Source organism: Equus asinus, chromosome 21 (genome assembly GCF_041296235.1).
Source record: "Equus asinus isolate D_3611 breed Donkey chromosome 21, EquAss-T2T_v2, whole genome shotgun sequence".
NCBI classification, from domain to species: domain Eukaryota; kingdom Metazoa; phylum Chordata; class Mammalia; order Perissodactyla; family Equidae; genus Equus; species Equus asinus.
The window spans coordinates 80,134,509-80,157,357 of record NC_091810.1 but is presented as its reverse complement, the minus strand read 5'-3'; the positions used below and the strand labels follow the sequence as shown (position 1 = coordinate 80,157,357).

Genomic DNA, 22,849 nt, shown 5'->3' with positions numbered 1-22,849 from the left:
CAAACAATGGAATCCTACTAACAATGAAAAGGAATGAACTGCTTATTCACACAATGTGGATGAGTCCCACAGACATAATATTGAGCAAAAGAAACACAAAAGATGACATATTGAATTATTTCACTTATATGAATTTCCAAAACAGGGAAAACAAATATAATGTAAGAAAAAAATCAAAACAGCAGTTGTCTCAAGAGTGAGAAGAAGAGCATTAGAAATAGTCTGGAAAGATACACGAGGGAATTTTCTGGATAAATTAAAATGTTCTCTATCATGCTAGGGTATGCGTATTGGTCTGCTAGGGCTGCCATAAGAATACACTACAGACTGAGATTCTTTTTTTTTTTTATGAGGAAGATTAGACTGAGCTAACATCTGCTGCCAATCCTCCTCTTCTTCCTGAGGAAGACTGGCCCTGAGCTAACATCCGTACCCATCTTCCTCTACTTTATATGTCGGATGCCTACCACAGCATGGCTGGCCAAGTGGTGCCATGTCCACATCCGGGATCCAAACCAGCGAACCCCAGGCTGCCAAAGCAGAATGCGGACACTTAACTGCTGCACCACCAGGCTGGCTCCCAGACTAAGATTCTTAAACAACAGAAATTTATTTCTCACAGTTCTGGGGACTTGAAATCCAAGATCAAGGTGCTGACAAGTTTAGTTTCACCCTGAGGCCTCTTCTCTTGGCTTATAGGTGGCTGCCATCTTGCTGTGTGCTCATGTGGCCCTCTTCTGTGTGTGCAGAGAGAGATCTCTGGTATCTCTTCTTCTTCTTTTAAGAACACCAGTCCTATTGGATTAAGACCTCACGCTAATGACCTCATTTAACCTTTTTTATCTCCTTATAGGACCTGTCTCTAAACACAGTCACACTGGGGGCTAGGGCTTCAAGTTATGAATTTTAGGGAGACATAATTCAGTCCATAACAGTATAGTTATATGAGTAGATCCACTTGACAACATTATACAGTTATGATTTGTCTTTTCAATGTTTATAAATTCTACCCAAAAATTTTGTAAAAACAAAAAAGTTAAATTGAGGGTTGGAGGGTAGGTAGAGGAATAGATGAAACAATAATAGATGAAATAATAATTAGAATGTGGAGTAATTTTGAACTTTGGTGATATGTACACGGGAATTCATTATTTAATCTATTTTGTATACTTAAGTCATTCCATTTACTTTGTATATGTTTTAAATTTTTTATAATAAAAAGTCTAACAAACAAAGGAAAATGACATATGCCAATGGAAGATACTTTGTTGAGGTGAAAATTCCATGTGACATTCTCCTGAATTGAGCTCCATCTTAGCTATGTTTATGTTGTGTGTCTTGGGTGGGTCATCTTCTGGGCTTGATTTACTCATCCAGAAAATGCATTCATGTCTAGACTTACTGAGTGCTCATCAGATGCAAGGTACTAGGCACTACTGTGGGTTTAGGTGACATTGTCATCAAAGTCCTGTTCAGCATTTAAATTCTATAACCATTTTTATGTCATAAATGCAGGTCACCCTCTCTTTTGCTACATATAATTATCATGGCTTTTAACCTTTATTTCTTTTGTTTATTGTTCCTACTTGTAGGGATGAGATTCAACAGGCCAGGTAGCAGTCATCTTTCAGCAGATTCATTTTCTACTAAAGTCTTTCGGTCTAGTGAGATTTCTGAAAGATTAATATGTTTAAGAAAATACATGACAACGTAGAGAATTCTATGAAAGGGCTGGACTCTTTTGAAAGAATTAAAGTTCTAGCATAAATAAGCAAATATAACTAAATGAATAAATACAGGAATTAAGTAGATGATTTTAATGTACAACATAGGGAATATAGTCAACAATATTGTAATAACTTTGTATGGTGACAGATGGTTACTAGTCTTATCGGGGTGATCATTTTGTAATGTATATAAATGTCAAATCACTATGTTATAGACCTGAAACTAACACAATATTGTATGTCAACCATAAAAAAAAAGAGACATGAAGACTAGATTAGAAGAAAAATTCTATATAGGACTTTTTCTGACAGTTGGCAAAATTTGAATATGGATGGTATATTAAGTAATAGTACTTTAACAATATTAAAATTCCTACATTTTATTTTAAAAAATTAAATATATGATTCTAAAGGCAGATTAAACTCAGTATAAGTGACAATTAGTGAAACTGAAGATAGTTCAGTATAAAACATACAGACTGAAGTACAATGAGAATAAAAGAATGGAAAATGCAGAAAACAGATGAGAGACATATAAGATAAGGTAAAAAGGTCAAACATACATCCAATCAAAGAACCAGAACAGGAAGAGAGGGATTTGGGTAAAAACAATATTTGAGTCAGAGAGATTGGCTGAGAATTTGTAAAAATGATCAACCTAAGACGTCAAGACTTAGGCTTGAGAAACTCTAAAATCCCAAGCAGGAGGCCAAAAGTCATAGTTAAACTGCCGAAAATGAAAGATAAAGAGAAAATCAAAAAGCAGTCACACATGGCAAGGTGAGGGGAGACACTGTCTTCAAGGGCCCAGCAAAGAGACTTATAGTTGACTGTTAAAGAGAGCAATGAAAGCTAGAAATCAATGGAATGACACATCTACAATGCTAAAAGAAAAAGCTGCCAGCCTAGAATTCTATATTCAGCAAAAATACCCTTCAGAAAAGAAAACGAAATAAAGATGTTTTAAGATAAACAAAAACAAAAGGAATTTGTCAACAGCAGACTTTCCCTTAAAGAAAATACTAAAGGGAGTTTTTCAAGTGACCCCAGATAGAAGCAGGATAATGCAGCAAGGAATGAAGAACAGAAAGAGTAAAAAGGACATAATTATGAATAAACATCAACTATATGAAAAGAATTATGTTTTTTATATAGTCTTTAGGATTTGAAATACATATAAAAATAAAATGCATGACAACAAAAGCACAAAAGTTGAAGGAGATGAAATGAAGTTTATATTTTTAAATTCCTGCATTATATGATACGCGCAAAAGGTATTAGAACTTCGTATTCATAATAAACTCTAATAAGCCAAGGATAATTGTTGAAATGTTTAGAGCAACCACTAAAGATTAATACATAAATGTATAACAAACAAGCAAATATGGAGAGATGGAATAATACTTTTAAACACTTGATTAATCTAACTAAAGGTAAGATAGAAGTTTTTTCCCTTTTAAATGGAAGTATAATTCCAGAAACTGTTGGATGTAGGTCTTTATTTTGAGACAAAAGAAAAGAAGAGGAAAAAAATTAAAAATTAAGTCATGAGCGTTGGCAATAAATACTGTCAATTTATGTGTAGCTTCTGTAACTATTGTACTTAAATCCACGAAGTTACTAAAGAAAAATTACCCAAGATAGAAACTTTGCGATTGAGTTCAGTAATATATAGAAATTACTTCTAAGGAAAGAGAAGTAATTTCAGAAACATAGGTAGTTCTGGGGAAACCATTTTACACTAAGAAGCCGAAACAGTCGGGATAATTTAACGTAGAGGGAAGTGTGACAAAAATTACTTTTTAGGAGATGATGGGAAGCCTGAAGTTTCATTTCCTAAGGTGAAGAAGGATCTAATTTACTCAAAGGATGTTTGTTCATAATCCAAGGAAATAGTGCGTAATAGATATGGTTTTATCCTCTGAGACCTCACTGCAACACTGCTCTGTGAAACCATCCTAGAATTCAGAATTTTTATTCTTTTAGTAACTGAAGCTCCCAATGCAGAGTTCAAAAGAGATGTTTTAATACAAGTATATTATAGCGAAATCTTTTAAAGGGAATTCCTTTGTATGCACACACACAGGCATGAGTAGAAGTAGCTGACATCACAGATGTTCTGCACATTGAAATTTCAAGATAAATGAAATTTCTTGATGAAGGGCCACCAACATCTTTTTTGAGAAAAAATATTAACCACTTTTTAAAAAACGGGAGTTAAAAAAAACTATTTCACACTTTTCGACATACTTTAACCAACTAAAAACCACATAATATATACTTTTACTAACAATTCAGGAGTCATTATTACACATATTGATTATTATACTTTCCTACAATGTTCGAAGGGACTGCAGGAGTGCTAAAGCATTTTTTTTTTTCCAATTCTAGACTATTTCTGTTTTTTTAAATTTTCCTATCCAATTTTTATAGTTTCCCTGTTTTCTCTCTTGAATTCAGGCCACAGGTGCTGTTTTCACTGCTGTGATGTTCCTGCCTTGTCTAGTCTTTTCTAATCTGCTGTAAATTTGGAAGCCAATATCCAATGTAATAGTGCACAGGATTTTCATGGAGACCTGAAATCCCCTCCTGTGAGTCAGGTGGATGTTGGCCATGGAAAGTGCAAGGACTTCTGCGGACATCAATTTTTCCCCTTTTCTACTTACAGTGTTTGGGTGGTATTTCACACGGTTGTGGTTTCCCTGCAAGTGAACCATATGGAAGTGACAACTGTATGTTTATCGATTTTTATTAATGATGCATATTAATGTCAGAACCTACTTCTGTCTGAACTTCAACCCCTTAACTCTTTCAGGAAATTGGTTCTATTTAGTTCCCAGAAGCAAGGGGTGGGGTGAGAGGTGAGGGAGAAAGCAGCAACTGTTGACTGAGCCAGGGGTCATGCTAGATAGAGCTCAGGCACCACTGTGATACCAAATTTAATTCTTACAGCCAGTCTGTGAGGCTCATATTGCCAACTTCACTTTAGTATTAAGGGAAAAGAAAGAAAAAAGACTAACAGAAAAAAGGCAGAGAGGTAAAAAGACTCACCAAAAGTCACACCACTAGAAAATGGCAGAGCTGGGATCCAAACTTTGGTGTCTCTCACTGCCCTTTTCTTTCTTTCCAGTGTGCCAAAGCTCTGGAAGGTCTCAGGGGTTAACTGGAAAGGACAAATGCTGGAGAATGTACTATGGCGAAAACATAGCTCCAACATTCTGGGCAATACGTCATGGCTCTAAAACTTCACAGAGATGAAAATGGTGGCACAAAAATCTAAAATCCTCTAAAGAAAAAGTGAACAATCCTGAGTATTAAATACTATATATAGGAGAAAGAGCAAGAATAGATTTTAAGTGAATCTGAAGTTTCTTCTTAGGTGGCATTTTTAAACTACTCTAAAGGGAAATTATGGATAACCACCAAAGATCAAAATTAACCCGTAGGAGGTGTAGTGTGAGGGCAGAGCAGTGGACCCTAATCTCTGGAAAGTTCCTAATGACTGGCAATCATAAAAATTTGCATAGACTGGCCTTGTGAAGGTGGTAAGATCCTATTGGTAGGTCACAAATGTTACTTAATTGCGTTATTTGGAGATTAAATGCTGTAATAAAAAGACTGTGGCTACCCTTCTCTGGGAAAGATTAGAAGATGCACTTTCACCACGTAGAATTTGAATTGCAAATGAGTGTCCAAAAAGAAGTACACTTGACAAAAGGCAATGCAGAAACAGACAGGGGGAGAAGTTCAAGGGGAAGAGGGTGGATTTAAATGTCACTTGTACACAGATAGCAGCCGACCTCATGGCTGAGGATGGGGCCACTCAAAACCCAAACATACTGGAAGAAAAGCCAAAGACACAGTTTTGGGGAGACTCCCTGAGTCCAAGAGGAGTGGAGAAAACATTAATCATAGGTAATAAAAAATAATTAAGGAAACTATTCCCTATTTGCTGTACCCTGTAATTTTGTGTTACAACTAATGCTTTGTCAAGACTGAAACTGTGTTCTATTCTGGTTATGTTTCCTGCACCATGAAAAATAACACTTGCCTCCATTTTCAGGGCCACATTTTTTGTGGATTTTGTTTTGTCTTGGTTTGGTTCAATCTGATTTGTGAGTCTGTTGTCATCTGAAAACGTGAAGTATGGAAGGCAACTCAGATGCTGCTAAAAAGAAGTCTGGCATTTCCGGTTTTTAGACTTCAGAATCTAACAGACCATCTTTGTGGAATGGTCTGACTGGTTCAAAATGGAACAGCCACAAAAGCAGTCGAGAGACACCTATTTTAGGACAGTAGTGATGTGTGTTGCAGACGCAGATAAACGCTAGTGGTTTCTGTGTCACAGGAAGGCTGAATCTTGGACTGTGAATCAAGACTGCCTTCAGAGAATGAAATATATCTGTTAGGCTTGTAAAATTTTCTCTAGGGTCACCCTAGAGAAGATAGGTTAGTTAAATTAAGTAGTGTATTTTCTGGATCCCTGAGGAACAAAATATAATGAATTCTCACACTTCTAGATCACTCATTTGGCTGTCTACAACTTCTGTGAAGTGAACTACTATTATCTCCACTTTCAGATGAGGAAACTAAAATGCAAGAAGTCAAATAACTTGTACAAGATCTTGCTAGAATCTAAGCAATGGAAACTATATAACAACCCGTTCCCTGTCCCCTCCTCCGAGTCCCCTCCCTGCTGGAGCATCTGTCTCAGACCAATGGAATGTACCCATTTTGACATGTGGCCCTAGGTGTCCTCTTTTCTCTTTAAGAGTAAATGTTTGTTTATTAAAATACAGTAGATATACAGAAAAGCACACAAATTTTGTGTAAATCTCGGTTAATTTTTATAAAGTGAATAATTCATATCACTACTTCCAGATCAAAGAATAGCACCTCACCAACACTCTAGAAGCCCCCAGTCTCTCTCTCTTGCCAAAGGAAACTGCTGCTCTCACCTCTGTCATCATAAATTACTTTTGCCTGCTTTGGAACATGCTACAAATGACATCACTAAACATGAACTCTTTTGCGTCTGTTTCTTTCCCTCAACATTTGTGAACTGTAATCATGTTGTTGCCTATGGAAGTACTTTCTTTTCATTATTGTGTGGTATTCCTTTGTAACTACACCACCATATAGTTCATTTTTTCGTTGTTGGGATCTTGGGTAGTTATGAGTAATACTGCTCTTCACAATCTCGTATATGTCCTTTGGCGAACATATGTATGCATTTCTGTAAGGATTATGTCTAGGACCAGAACAGCCAGGACATGCAGCTTTAAGAGATACTAACCAACAATCTTCCAAAGGGCTTGTAACAATTTATACTCCTTCAGACGGTGTAGCAGAGTTCCAGCTGCTCCAAATCCTTGTCCTTGCAGACACTTAGAATTGCCTCTCTTTCATTTTATTTATTTATGTGAATGGGTATGTAGTGGAATCACATTTTTTTCCAGCTTTATTGAGTTACTGACGAATAACATTGTGTGAGTTTATGATGTACAATGCAATGATTTGAGATATCTATCTATCTATCTATATATATATATAGTGAAACGATTATCACAATGAGGTTAGTTAACATATCCATCACCTCATATAGTTACCATTTTTTGTGTGTATAGTGAGAACATTTAAGATTTACTCTCTTGGCAAATTTCAAGTATAGAATATTGTTAAATATAGTCACTATGCTGTACATTTGACCCTCAGAACTCATTCATCTTATAAGTGAAAGTTTGTACCTTTTGACCAACATCTCCCCATCTCCTCCTCTCCCACCTCTGGTAACCACGGTTCTACTCTCTGCATCTATGAATTTGACTTCTTTAGATTCCACGTATAAGTGAGACCATCTGTTTTTTGTCTTTGTGTCTGGCTTATTTCACTTAGCATAATGCTCCCAAAGTTCATCCATGTTGTTGCAAATGGCAGAATTTCCTTCTTTTTTTAAGGATTTTTTGTTATTGAGTTGTATGAGTTCCTTACATATTTTGGATATTAAATCCTTATCAGACATATGGTTTGCAAATATTTTCTCCCATTCCATAGGTTGCCGTTTCATTTTCTTGGTTGTTTTTTGTGTGCTTTTGCTGTGTAGAAGCTTTTCAATTTGATGTAATCCCACTTGTTTATTTTTGCTCTTGTTGCTTGTGCTTTTGGTGCCATATCCAAAAAAATCACTGCCAAGACCAATATCAAGGAGCTTTTTCCCTGTTTTCTTTAGTCTTCTTTTTTCCTTAGTCTAGCTAAAGGTTTGTCAATTATGTTCGTTTTTTCAAAAAACCAACTCAGTTTTGTTGATCTTTTCTATTGTTTTCCTATTCTCTATTTCATTTATTTCTGCTCTACTCTTTATCATTTCTTTAGGTATCTTCTTCATAGTGTCTAGAAGTCCACAAATATAAGCAGGGGTGATACCTAAGATCTCACAACCCGAGGATAGATATACTCTTAAATAATTTGAGCTACTATGCTGAAAGCATGGTTCTATAGAATACACACTACAATGATGTTCGGATTGTTTTTATTCTGCACTTAGCATAAACAGCATTCTGTGTGCTGTACTGAAACAATAACCACTTCACCTAACATTGTTTGAGAAAATATGCTTCAAAATACTAAAGATCAGATTACTAAGTTAATCATTGGAACACAACTCATTTATAGATTGAGGCTATAACTTGAATATAAAAACTCCCATCACTGTTATGATAAGAATTAGTAAAATTTTAGAACCATGAATAAATCTTATCTAAAAGATAAATTCACCTACATTTTAAACTCTGAAAATTAAAACCTGCCATTTTTATCCATATATTACTTGTGAAGAAATATAGGGTTTTTTTCTGGCAACTACAGATCTCAGCTGACTCTCTCCTTGGTGTCTGACTTAAGTCAGAAAAGGCACATCTTTTCTCAAATCTACACAGTAGTGAAGAAGACTTCATTTCTCCACTGAAAGCTGATTAAATCTGGCTCCTTGCTTGCTTCCCACCATGTGGGTCACAAGTGTGGGTAAGAAGTGACAGTCACCAATGGCAGCCTGAAGTGGACATTAGCTACCAGATTTGGGATGGGTGGTGCCATAAGAGAAATTAAGGTTATATTTAACTTCACAGCTGAACGTGAGTGGGGGTAAAAGGAGGGGGAAGAACAGCACGGAACTTGAGAAGCAAAGGGACATTTCTCAGCAAGCAGGAAATAAATGGCTTTTTGCATCCCAGAGGCTGCTTCTGCTCCAGAAAAACAGAACTTTTTTTTTTGTTGTTAAATGAATGTCCAAAATGTGCAGTATGCTTTAGGACCAAAAGTAAATATATTCGCCATCATATCCTTAACAAAACCCATTGCAGCTCTTTCTAAAGCATAGCCTTCTATATATCCATACATTTACTTAGTCCAAGGTGAAACAGCCAGGGCAACACTATCTTTAGAGAACACACTTCATGAGAAATGAACACTCCATACCTAAAATATTCTTACCCAACTTCCCTGCCCACTGCCTCTGCGTGTGTGGCCTTTATTTCACCTTGCCTAGGCACTAAACTCCTCCCCTTCACCAATTTCTGCAAAAAGAAAAAACAAAAAAAACCAATCACAGCAAGCTTTTTGCGAGGCTGCAAACTGATTGAAGATTGGGAACATTTGCGGGAGGTGCTACACCATTCCACCCTCTCTCTAAATTCTTCCTTCTCCTTTTCCCGTTTTCTTCAATCTCCTCCCCTTCCCTGTTCAAAGTAATTCAGTATGCCCCCTCATCAGTCAGGAGAGGCTAGGATGTGCTGTGGTATGAAACAACCCCCAAGCCAGTGGCTTACTACAAGTGTTTACATAGCAATGAGACCTGCATTGATGCACTTTGAGAGGGTACCTGTAGAGATAACCTGAGCATAAGTTCCACACGCACATCTTTACACCATGGTTCGTTACTCAGATACCAAAAATATTATAATATGCCAAGGAGGACCTCACAGTTCCCTAAACGGGGCAGTTAACTTTGTTTTGGCCTAATGGTTACTAAATTAGTATCTGTTTCAGAATCACGTGGGGACTTCAAAAAATTCAGATGCTTGGGCCCATCCACAGATATTGTGATTCAGCAGATTTGGTGTCCAGGACTCTAAATTTTTAACAAGCCCCCCCAAGTTCTTCTGAAAATTATCCAGATTTGAAAACTATCCCTATGTTCAGGGGCCAACAAACGACAGCCCTCAAGTCAAATCCGCCCCACCACCTTTTTCTGTAAATAAAGTTTAACTGGAATGCAGCCAGGCCCATTCCTTTATGCACTGTTTATGGCTGTTTTCGTGCTATCCTGGCAGAGTTGAGTAATTGAGACTGAGACCATATAGCCCACAAAGAGTAAAATATTTATTATCTGGTCCTTTATAGAAAAAGTTTGCAGACCCCTGCTCCTGTTTCATAACTAATTTCCAGAGTCGTGTTATGACTTGGGATGGGAACCAAGTATGGCAATATAGATGATCACTACTGAAAACAACACCTGGACTGAATTCTTTACAATCCTTATCTTCAGACAGGAAGGATGATTCTTTTTTATATGTATTGCCAGCCAATTTTTTTTCCTGAGTTATACTGCCCCCTAATGGTAAAAAAAATTTAAATCACAGGTGCTTGATCAGATCAGATGGCCCCCATCATTAATTAATTCCTGAAATCAGAGTTCACTTGGTAGAACTGAGCAGGACTAAACAGCCTGGAAGAAGCTCAGCAATTTTAATAAGAGTTAGAATCCCTTCCTTCTGTAAAGTTCCTTTCTCTTCAAAGACTGCTACTCCATGTAGCATTTCCAATTAGGTCATTTATCTCAAGGTGATAAATTTTTTCAGGGACACTTTGACCACTTCTGAAGCCATGTGTATCTCTAAAATCGAAGCACAATATTATCAATACGGCCAAAATGATATATCCACTCACTATGATGAACTGTGATGAAAGGAAAGCAAGCTTAAATAGGAATCTGGATGCATGCAAACATATACCAATGTGGTTGCCAAGGGGGACTGCACACACGTTGGCAATAATGAGACAGAAGAGGATGAAACCATTGGTTTTCCCCCTTGACTACTGATTAAAATCCTCTGAGGAGGTTTGAAAAAATAATGATGGCCAGATCCCCACCCCTGGAGATTCTGATCTAATTGGTCTGGAGAGAGGCCCAGGCGACAGTAATTATCTTTTTAAGCTCTCCAAGTGACTGTAACGTGCAACCAAGGTTAAGAATCATTGTTCTACGGCAGTGTTTCTCAAATTTTAAGATATATTCAAATCATCTGGGGATCTTTTTAATTTGCACAGTTATTCCGTAGGTCTGTGATGGCACCTGAGAATCTGATTCCTAGTAAGCTTTAAGGAGATGCTGATGCTGCTGTCTGTAGACCACGTTTTGAGTAGCAAGGAATTAATCATCTCTAACCACAATTTTTGCGCAATCTCACTGGTTCTGAGATCTTAAAGTACACAAGTATCACCTGGGAGCTAACTAAACATGCAAATTTGCAAGCTCCAGTCTCAGAAATTAAAATTCAGTGGATCTCAATTTTTAACAAGTGTCCCAAGTGATTCTGAGATTCATAGTCTGAGGACCAAACACACGCTGACCTACACAAATGATATTCTACAAATCACAGTTTCGAAAAAGGCAGCAGCATTGTTTATTAACAAGCTACCTTAACTAAATGTGGGGAAACTCTTCTCTTGTTCCAGGTGTGAGAAGAAATTACCCCCAAATTTGGTGGTTTAAACCAACAACAATTTTGTTATATCTCACGATTTTGTGGGTCAGGAACTTGGGCAGAGGTTGGCTGGGTGATTCTTCTGTTCTCCCTGTGGTGTTGACTGAAGCCACTCAGTGGTATCCAGCTAGCAAACAGACTGGTCTGAAGAATCCAGGTTGGCTTCGCTTCACTTCACGTACTTTGGCTGGAAGGTTGGGCCCAACTGGAACTGTCACCTGAAATGCCTACACATAACCTCTCCAGTCTAGCAGTCTCGGTTGGGATAGTAGGTCTCCTTGCATGGAGGCTCAAGGCTCCCAGAGATGGTGTTCTAAGACACAGACATGGAAGCTGCCATTGTCTCAAGGCCTGGGCTCCGAAACTGACACAGTGTCATTTCTGCCATAGTCTACTGGTCAGAGCAGTCACGGAGCCCAACCAGATTCAAGGGAAGGAGTCATAAACAGGCTGGAGTCATGAGAGTGTGACCCCTTGAAGAACTCCAAGTGCAGTTGCATAGGGCCCTGAACTCAAAAGGGCCTCATGCTTGGTTTAATTCTCTGCTGTTGCCATCTTGAAATTCTTTACAATTTTTGAACAAAGGGCACACCATTTTCATTTTGCACTGGGTCCTACAAATTATGAAGCCTGTCCTCATCACAAATCTCAGCTTTCAATGGAAGGAGTGTTAAAAAATTTGTAGGCATCTTTAATCAGCCATAAGCTGCCTGTCAGAGACTTTATTCTCACCATACTTCCATACTCAAAGTTATCCCTTCAAAATTCAGACTGAGGTATGTGAGTTAAATTCAGCATAAAGAAGGGAAACAAATTATGAGATTGTAAATTAGACTAAATTCTGTGATGTTTTAGGATTAAGAAATATGTTGAAAACCAACCACACTATTATACTAAGTAACTGGTAGCACTCTATATCCGATCACCTCCGGGCTCACTCACTCACGTAGGTCACTGAGGCATTAACCAACAGTTATCCAAGGTCAGAAGGCACACAATTTATTCATATTGCCCCTGATGAGAAAGATAGCCAGTAATCACTATTTGGGGGATGTCTCCATGATCTCAGCAAACCTGGATTTGTATTTGGGGGCACCTGTAAAACTATTTAAAAGTTAAGGAACGCAGTAACAACTCCTATGCTTTTTGAGAAATGGGGCCACATGTGACATCTCTTTGGGTCATTAGTCATTTCCACTACATTATGTTTTTAGCAGAAGCTCAATAAGGGTTGCTGGTGATGAATCTATTCAACAAACGGCATAATAACAACAACTACCCAAAATCTAAGACTGGTAGAATGTAGACAATTAATGGAGAACAAGTTCAGGAAAACAGTTAAGTACAGTACTATGCACACGTAGGGGAGGATTGTTGGATTGACACCACTGATGTGATAACCTTCATCTGAGGCACATTCCAAAGGAGGTGCAAAACTAGCAGAATTTTTCAGAGGAGGTGGTCAGAAACCTAGTGGATGATCCTTAAACCACTGAGCCACATTGAGGGGACAAGAATTGGGAGTTAGAGATGAGGAAAGACTTTAAAGGGAGAGAGTTCTTGAGGTACTGTGATGGTGGGAATGTTTCTCCTTATCTCAGGAGACTACCTGAAGAGCTTAATATGTATCTCCTGGAGTTTAAAGAACACAACTCCCTCCTGAAGAAAATCTAAAGGGTAAGAGAAAGGATGACTGGTTACTGTGATGGAGGGAGTTGGAAGTGGCCTGCATTCCCAGAGTTCTTTGGGGCAAAGACTGTGTTTCTTATTGTTAGATATCGTGACGCCTGAAAGACTTGTTCCTCTAGCCACCGGAAGTGACGCCAGCAGACAGCGCTCAACTGTCAGTCCCCACAGAGACTGCTTTGGCTGAAGAGAGTTGGTTACTGGCTGGTACGTGGGTATAAAGTCCCAGCCTCCCAGCCCAATTTAGGATAACTCTACAGGGCCATCCCAGCTCCAGAAGTCCCTGTTGATTGGCTGAGGCCTCCCTTAAGGACTGCAGCAAAGCGCAGCTTCTCCCACTGCCCAGTCTTGCTTCTTTTACTTCCTTTCCAGAGGTGTTGATCCCAAGGACACTCCCTAATAAGCCTCTTGCATGGTTACCTCCACCTCAGAGTCTGCTTCCCAGGAAACCTGACCTGTAACACCTGTGGTCAGACGCAGGCTCCCCCCCCCCCCCGCCCCTCCGCCACACACACACACACACACAGGCCAATGAACCAGAGTGGATTATCTTGATTTGTCCAAGGGGGACCCTGGAGGTACGCACAAACATCAGCAGAGAGGATGCTTCAAGTCTCACTGGATTCCTTACAGCTGGGGGAGGAGTGAGCATGAGCCAGATGAGACCTGCACCAGGTGGAATCAAGGAAATTTCCAGCTATGAGGGGGAGGGGGTCTCTGAAGAATTTACAAAATCAGCTATGAAAAAAGGGTGAGCTTTAGCCATTTGCCAAGTCCAAAGAGCACCAACATCCAGCTCACAGCAGTGTCAATCAAATAAAGCCTTTCCTGCCCCCTCTCCCAGGGGTCTGAACCTGGAGAGGTTAGAAACCCGAGTTAGCAGTCGGAAGGGCTAGAACACAAGATAGGCTAAGGGAGAAGATGCCAACTCCACCTTTCCCTGACTTTAAAGTCTAAAACAGCTCCCCCATCTCTTTTCATTTTTCTTATCACCTAAAATCTCACCCTTCCCCCAAATACTGTAACACTCTATCTTTCCCATTATTTGGTGAGATGCCCCACAGTTCCTCTGATGTGTGGCCTCCAACGTCCCTTGCGGCAAAAAGTGAAAAGACCTCACCTTGTCTAAGGATTGTCTCTGGTGGTCTCAGGCTGTAAAGCTTAAAGGTCTTGGCTGGTACTGTCCTGCTGGTCATTCCAACTACATGCAAACTTGGAGACACACAGTGAGAGGCACGTAGCAGACGCTCAATACATTTCTCAGATTTCCCAATTGCCTTCGTGGAGCGGGTGGGTCCCAAGCAGCAGCCGCGCAACTCGCCCCGCCCCATTCCGCTGCCCCGCCCACCCCGTCCAGCTGTCCCGCCCCGCCCCGTCCCGCTCACCCCGATCGGCTGCCCCGCCCCATCCAGTTGCCCCACCCCATCCTGCTGCCCCGCCCCTCCACGTCCCGCTCACCCCGTCCGGCTGCCCGCCCCGTCCTGCTCTCCCTGTCCCACTGCCCCGCCCCGCTGCGCCGCCCCGCCCCGCTGCGCCGCCCCGCCCCGCTGCTCCGCCCCGCCCCGCCGCCCCGCTGCTCCGCCCCGTCCCGCTTACCCCGCCCCGCCCCCTCCTGGTACCCGGCTGAGGGGCAGCGGCTGCCGCCCGCACCATGGGGACGGCGTCGTCGCTCGTGAGCCCCGCAGGCGGGGAGGTGATCGAGGACACGTACGGGGCGGGCGGCGGCGAGGCCTGCGAGATCCCGGTGGAGGTGAAGCCCAAAGCCCGCCTGCTGCGCAGCTCCTTCCGCCGGGGCGCGGGAGCGGCGGCGGGGGCCGGGCCCGGGTCGCTGCCCCGCGGGACGGGCGGGGGCGGGCTGCTGGGAGCCAGCTTCAAGTCCACCGGCTCGTCGGTGCCCGAGCTGGAGTACGCGGCGGCCGAGTATGAGCGGCTGAAGAAGGAGTACGAGATCTTCCGGGTCAGCAAGAACCAGGAGTTGTTGTCCATGGGCCGCCGCGAGGCCAAGCTGGACACGGAGAACAAGCGGCTGCGGGCCGAGCTGCAGGTAACGCGGGGCCCGGGCGCTCGCCGGGGGCGGCCCGACCCCGGGAAACTGAGGCCGGGGGCGGCCTGCCCACGCCGCGCAGCTGCTTGGCTGCACCGCCAGGCTGCACGCTGGACGCCTGACTCCGTCCCTCGTCCGTCCTGTCTCCTCTCCAGAACAAGTGGTTTTCAAAGTTGAGCAGAAACTGCTCCGCGTTTTAATTTGAGGGAACATATACTCTTGGGGTCTAAACTGATTCCTTAACTAACCGCCCTCCTTTCTGTTTCTGGTTCATTCATTCAGACCCCTTGAAGCAATTAGCCTGACAGTGTCTTGGAGCAGCAAATGCCCATCTCCGGGGGCTCCAGGGAAGTATGTTCACCCAAGATACACACAAGACTTTGGTCACGAACGTTCAAGCAACTCAACACACTCCTCCTAGTAGTTATTAACTCCCTCCCTCAAATTTTACTTACCTCCAAGGTGGGGCTCACGTCTCGGTTTCTTTGTGAAGTTCGATAGGTCTTAGGTTTTAATGATCTTGAAGTGAATTTTTCTGCAAGTCCCCTGATTTTCACCATCTTTACTGCTGTGGATGAAAGTGTTGCCTAGGTGTAGTCAAATTCCCTTAACCCATTTGATTAATTTACTCAAAAACCATTATTGCATGCCCTCCCTGTGGTAGATCTATTTTGACTGGTCCACATAGCCTGTAAAGAGCCAGCCCTGATGGCCTAGTGGTTCAAGTTCCCCACGCTTGTCTGACGCAGCCCAGGTTCGTTTCCTGGTGATGGAACCATACCAGTCATCTGTCAGTAGCCATGCTGTGGCAGGGGCTGACATAGAAGAACTGGAAGGACCTACAACTAGAATATACAGCTTTGGGGAGGAATAAAAAAAAGAGAGGAAGATTGGCAACAGATGTTAGCTCAGGGTGAATCTTTTCTAGCAAAAAAAAAAGTTGAAAGTAGTTTTAAAAAAGCATATAAAGCAAGAGATTTCTTCTCTGTGAGCAAAGTTGTGAGACTTTGTGCCATCAGTTTTGGGCTCATCTGAGGGTTGTGGTTTGTTTATTCTCTTTCTTTACTATGGAAGAAATCTAGACAGCCCAAGTGTTCCTGGGCTCATCACAGTAGGAATTGAATAAATACCTCAGACTAATTTTTCTAAAAGGAAGAAGCCTTTTTCCTTCTAGACTAGGGGTTCTAGTCACCCCCCCCCCATTAGCTGTTGTATAATTAGCGCTGTTATCTGGGAAGACATACTTATCAGCAGTCTATCTGTTGTCTTATCGCTTTTCCTACTGGGCAGTCTTAATGTGCTTGCATGCATAACATGGACCAGATTTCAGATATCAGATTTCATGTGTTCAAGCCACTGTGCAATGGACACTGCACGCTGGAAATAACTGAGATAGAAGTAGAAAAGAAGGCTGGAGCAACCAGGGAAGAGTACAGTAAGGGCTGACAAATGTCACAGTCCCAGGTTCCTCCTGTTAGCAATCCTGCTTCCTTATGTAACCCTTTTAGTTCCTTTCTCCCGTATCTAGGCATTAAAAAAACTCTTCTGTATTTGTTTAATCCATTCAGTCAGACGTTTACTGGAGGCCTGCAGTGTGTCAGGCACTGCAAGCACTCCAGGGACAGCAAAATGAGGAAGACATGGAACCAAGGAGCACGTGGTCTCACTGAATTAATTATCCTTCAAGTTAAGCCTTACAAATTGTACTTTTTGTTCTCTTAAAGATGAGAAAACTGAGGTGTAGAGAGGATTAAGAGCTGGTGCAGTATTTCAAAGAAAAAGTATTAATTTCCATTGAAAGCTTAATGTTTAGTGTCTTCATTTACTATAGTTTCTGTGTTTGCAGTTTTTCATTATGTGTTTGAATAAAACGCCATTAATGCAGTTCTTGATAACTGGTAAAATAGTAGGTAGATTGTTAAAATTCTAAGATATGTAGGATGTTTGTAAGATAATGTAAAACTTGGAGAAATACTAATTTTATTAGAAATAACAATGTAAATTATTCCAGGCACTTCAAAAAACTTATCAGAAGATACTTCGCGAAAAGGAAAGTGCTTTAGAAGCAAAATACCAAGCAATGGAGAGAGCAGCTACATTTGAACATGACAGAGATAAAGTTAAAAGGCAATTCAAGGTAAATTCCTTTTTTTTTTTACCTGCAAAGTGACGTAGAATAAGAACAGTGTATTTTTAAAGTTCCTATAATGCTGCGATGAATAAATAGAAGTAAATGATGTAGGAGTCTTGAAAGTTATAAAAACTAGATAGAGCACTTTTTACATATTCAAGTTGAACCTGGTAAACTTAAGATAGTTTCAAAGAAAAGGTATAAAAGTGAACATCTTAATAGGGATTTTGAAAAAAAAAGGAAAGTGTTCTCTATGGGGGGAAGGCATTTGGAAATGTTTGGGATGTTTTCTCTGGGAGGACACTGCGGGCATTTAGCGGGAGGGGCACAAATCTGCATCCTGCAGTGCACAAGACAGCCCCACACTAGAGACACGCATCCTGCAAGAATTCCTGTGCGTTCCAGTAAGGGAACAATGAGGTGGAGGTACTTGGATAATTCATCCTACAAAAGAGAAGATCAAGGACTAAACGAATATTGGTTTTATGAATGAAAGATTTTTCCCTTAAAAGCTGATGACACAACTTTTTGATTATGGAAAAGGTTTCAAAATTAATATTCTTCTTTTAAAGATTTTTAGGGAGACCAAGGAAAATGAAATTCAGGACTTATTGAGGGCCAAGCGAGAGTTGGAGAGCAAGCTTCAGAGGCTACAGGCTCAGGGGATCCAAGTGTTTGATCCTGGGGAGTCTGATTCCGATGACAACTGCACGGATGTTACTGGTAAATTTATTTCCTATTTATGATATTTTGAGCCTTCAGTATAGGTGTAGTGATATTTTAGAGTCAACTTTGAATCCTTTAACCTATAAGTGACTGCTGTTACAGATAGACTTGCACTTTCTCTTTCTCAGCTGTTATGACAGCTCTTTTCCGTGAAATCTGTGACGTTGTCAGGGGCTGAGGTTCTTTCTGTCTTGTTGCTCTGCCAACCTTAACTCATAGCTTGTCTCTCTCTCCTCTAAGACGGCTCCTCCAGGTCCCACCGTCACATCTGCCTTTCAGCCAGGGGAAGAGGGAAAGGAATACATTCCTTTCCTTGAAAACACAATCGGAAAGGTATACAGATGCCCCTACTCAAAACCCGTTGGCCAGAACCTCATCTAGGAAGATTGGAAAGTGTAATCATTAGCAGGAGACCCATGTATCTACCTAAAATTTGGGGTTCTGAAACTAAAGGGAGAAGGGGAGAATGGATATTGGAAGACAGCTAGTAGTCTCGGCCACATTGTTATTCCCCATAATGATGTATTCTTTGCAACTGTCAGTTAGAATATCTGTATTCTGTTTCACTGAGTGGTTTCCAATGCAGCTTTGTGAACTATTCAAAAAGTTTTTATTTTATAATTAAACATATAAAATAGTTTTTTTTCTAGATCTAACAAAAGCCTGGAATCATAGAATGAAAGGGTCCTCTGTATTCCAAGAAAATATTATTAAAGTGTGACTGATACTGAAAAACAAAAAAGATTCTCTTTTAAAGGTGGTGGAAAAATTCAGTCACTCTCCCATTTATAAAAAACTGTAATTATATTCTTACAAACTGATGCATTTTGGAGTAAAATATGACAACTGACAATTCCTTCTTAATTTGCATTTTATACCATTGGAATCTCACCAGCATCCTGGGACTTTTATTACTAACTTTTGAGAAAAAATATGAAGTGATTCTTATTGGTGTAGAGTGACTAAGAAGATGCTTTTATACCCCTACATTAGTCTTAGTGGTTATTTCAGTATTGACATATGTTAAAATGCATAGTGTTTCAAAATTATTGTATTGTAATTGTCCAGGCAAGTTAAGGAAAGCAAGTTAATATTTCGTTCTAGGTCTTTCTTCATATTTTGATTTAAACATGAAGAAGGAGTGCCTGAGGAAATGTTACTCATTTGAGAGTCAAACATCTACAAATAATAATCTCAGTTTTCCCAGAGGTTTAGCCCAAATACCAGTTTACTTGTAGTTAGTGAAGGATGCCATGTAGATATTCTGGCAAATATAATTTATAAAAAAAAATCAACATGTTCATAAGTACCTATTGATTCAGACATTAATTCTGTTGCTCTTGGAGGTTAAAGAGTATATACTTTTTACATTCTCAGTTTACATCCTAATGAATTACCGATGTTGATTACTGGTGTGCTGGTAATAGTGTTCCTTTGAAATGCTTTCCTTCAAATTTTACATTGATACCTAAACTGTACAGTTGGAAATGTTTTTCAGAATTTTTGTGTGTGGGGTTGTGTTTTTAACTTCTCTCTGTTACTATAATTCCTTTGGTTCTTGTATTCTTTGTTTCTTTTCATCTTTTTTTTAATCCCCTCTTTGAATTTGAGATGATAACTAGAATTATGTTAACCAGCACCTTAGAACTTGCCAGAGGTTGGTGGCAAAGTACTTTCAAAATCATTAAAGTTTGAATAGTTGTTGTATTTACAATATTGTAATATTTTTCTTAAATTAGAAACTCTGTTCAGGATATGTGATAAGTTTTTGAACATTTACGAATTTGGTTTTCACAAGATAAAATCTCTTGCTGTTACAGCTGCTGGAACCCAGTGTGAATACTGGACTGGTGGAGCCTTGGGAAGTGAGCCGTCCATAGGGAGTATGATCCAGCTTCAGCAGTCCTTCAGGGGCCCTGAGTTCGCCCATAGTTCTATAGACGTGGAAGGACCCTTTGCAAACGTCAACAGAGGTAACACACAGCACTTGCCAATTACCTTGGCTGATGGTAGTGACTGTTCGTGTCCTATAATCTTGTGCTGGGAGACCTACCATCAGCGGAGCATGAGATTTGTATTCTGGGTCTCTTCCAGTGTCAAACCATCTTGCGCTGGTGCTCTCACTGACCGGGGCTGATGAGGTTACATAATTCATATCAGGATCAGATGGTGCTTCCAGGCCAGAATGGCCAATCAGGTTCTAATAACTGAGCTTCTTGTCTGAATTCTTAGGTGATTTAGTTGAACAGTGAGAGTCTAGTGTAGATTAATGTAGTTTTTCATCTTTCATTCTGCATCTTTGATGGTGTTAAAGGTTAGAGCAGGTTGTGGAGTGGAATACAAAAACCTTAGTTATATAATGTAGTGTTCTTAGTCAAAAGGATGTTTTTGTTATTTTTATATAACTTGGTGTCCAAAACAGTTCTAAGATCTGTTCAGAATTTCAATACCACTGCAGATCTGAGATGTTGTAAGTAGCTCTACTCTTTTTTCTTAAAACTATAAAATTATTTAAATATCTATTAGCAAAATGAAAATCAATTTTTAATTATGCCTTTTGAATTAGTCAAATATGTCTTAAAATGTTCATTCTCAGTAAATGGCATATGATTACTTTTCATTTTATACCATTCTTGAACTTTCTTTCTTTTTCTTTTTTCTTTTTTCTTTTTTTTGCTGAGGAAGATTTGCCCTGAGCTAACAACTGTTGCCAATCTTCCTCTTTTTGCTTGAGGAAGATTCACCCTGACCTAACATCTGTGCTAATCTTCATCCATTTTGTATGTGGGTCACCACCACAGCATGGCCCCTGACAAGTGGGGTAGGTCTGCACCCAGGAATTGAACCCGGACTGCCAAAGTGGAGCATGCCGAACTTAACCATTAGGCCATGGGGCCAGCCCCTTGAACTTTCTTTTTGGCTCAGTATATTTCAAGAATAATAAGTAGGTGAAACCATAGGCTTGCCTTAGAATGTGGGCTCTCCTCAAGCAGCAAATTAACAAAACATCTCATTTAGCATAGTTCCATGACATTTGACTGGAACCACTGGTACCCCAGCAAAGACCACTGGTGGCATTGACTGCTTTAAGCCCCAGGATAGAATTGGAGGTTAGAGAACTGATTGCCTTCTAATATATTATTCTAGAAGCTATATCAGTATTACAAGTGAGATCAGATTCCCTGCTATGACGCCTGTTGTGTTTTTTCAGACTCTTTTTGGAATGATCTTGTCAAATGTTTTCTAATAATTTTTTTCATGAACTGATGAGAAATTTTATTTTCAGATGACTGGGATATTGCTGTGGCTAGTTTATTACAGGTTACTCCCCTGTTTTCACATTCTCTATGGAGTAACACTGTCAGATGTTACCTCATTTATACAGATGAAACCCAGCCCGAAATGGATCTTTTCCTTAAGGTGAGGACTTCTATAAATTCTGTATTCACTGATTTAAAATACAAGTTAATATTGCGTCCTATTTATACTACAACATCTAAACCAAATAGTTTACTACCTACTAGATTATATGCCTTAAAGAACAGGAAGCATCTTGGGCTTTTCTTGCTTAGTATTATCAGTATTTTCAGATTAAGGCCTTGGAACTTTATGCTTTTCAATGCTTCATTACACATTGTGCACAATATTTAAGACCTGTATTAATAGTGCCTGCTTTGGTTTACTATCTGCTTGCTCTGTCCTTGAATCTATTTCAGGTTGTAGCAGAATTGAATCCTTGCCATGGTTTGTAATTTCTCAGGGCAGCCGTTGGGGTTAATGTAAGGCCCACAGACTGTTTTTATATGACCCAGAGCTAAGATTGGTTTTTACCTTTTTAAATGGTTGAAAAAAGTCAAAAGAAGAAGAATATTTTGTGATATGTAAAAATTATATGAAATTCAAATTTCAGGGTCTCTAAATAAAGTTTTGTCGGAACAGAGCCGCAGTGTTTGATTTACACATCGTCTTTGGCTGCGTTGCACTACAAGAGCAGAATAGATTGAGACAGAGACTAAATGAACCACAAAGGCCTCCGCCAGAACAGCCAAGTTGCTAAGCTATTATTGATTTGTAAAAATTTTGCCATCTGGCCCTTTACCGAAAAAGTTTGCCAACTACTGTTCTAATTGAATTTTAAATAAATCTGCATGTCACATGCTTATACCTGCTATATTAACATCCTCCAGATTGTTGATTGATAAGTTCATTTAACTTTCCTTTTTGATATTACTTGATTTTGGTAAAAAGATAAAATATTTTGAAAACCAGAGCTTCCACTCACTACCTGAATATATGTTATTCCCAAAGACATGTTGAGGGAATTACTAATTTATTGCATAATAATAGTCATCGTTACTTATTAATTCAATTTGTTATAGACCAACATATTTTTATTTTATCTGTTTGTTTTAGAGTTCTAATATATGTGGTGGACACTTTTTACTGTATAGACCTATGGATTTATATTTTTCACTCTTTATAACAATAAAACAAATCATTTGCAATAATAATAATAAAAATAAACAAATACCAAAGCAAAATAACCTAATATTTTTCTCCAACCATTTTATGTTGTATTATGAAATAAATCATTTTCTGAGCTAGGAAACAACCAAGTTGCTAAGCTGTTTTTTTTTAATAGAAAACCTTGCCTTTTCTCTTAAAGATTTTCTTTAAAATGTGATTACATATTTTTTTAAATTTTAAATCAGAAAATATCCAACATAACCTGTTCTAAATCATGCTTTTTTATTTTAAGAAGTATGAAGCTGCC

General features: G+C 39.7%; 1 protein-coding gene and 1 long non-coding RNA gene across 7 annotated transcripts in view; one reads left to right on the top strand and one right to left on the bottom strand.

Moving 5' to 3' along the window:
* LOC123279489 (uncharacterized) overlaps positions 1 to 14,514 on the bottom strand; it is a 117,690-nt gene extending 103,176 nt beyond the window's left edge. Inside the window, exon 1 of one of the 2 annotated variants that reach the window (XR_011496523.1) lies at positions 14,295 to 14,514. This is a non-coding gene — a long non-coding RNA (uncharacterized lncRNA). The remainder of the gene's footprint in view (positions 1 to 14,294) is intronic. The other variant, XR_011496522.1, reaches the window with a different exon arrangement.
* A 245-nt stretch (positions 14,515 to 14,759) lies between these two features.
* Positions 14,760 to 22,849, top strand: part of NPHP3 (nephrocystin 3) — a 36,509-nt gene continuing 28,419 nt past the window's right edge. For 3 of the 5 annotated variants that reach the window (XM_070493190.1, XM_044754842.2, XM_044754845.2), the window contains exons 1-5: positions 14,760 to 15,218; positions 17,230 to 17,355; positions 17,922 to 18,072; positions 19,896 to 20,048; positions 21,362 to 21,495. In XM_070493190.1, coding sequence (XP_070349291.1) covers positions 14,826 to 15,218; positions 17,230 to 17,355; positions 17,922 to 18,072; positions 19,896 to 20,048; positions 21,362 to 21,495 — 957 coding nt within the window. In that variant the 5' untranslated portion in view covers positions 14,760 to 14,825. Of the gene's footprint in view, positions 15,219 to 15,500; positions 15,681 to 17,229; positions 17,356 to 17,921; positions 18,073 to 19,895; positions 20,049 to 21,361; positions 21,496 to 22,849 lie in introns of all 5 variants that reach the window. The other 2 variants (XM_044754844.2, XM_044754843.2) reach the window with 2 other exon arrangements.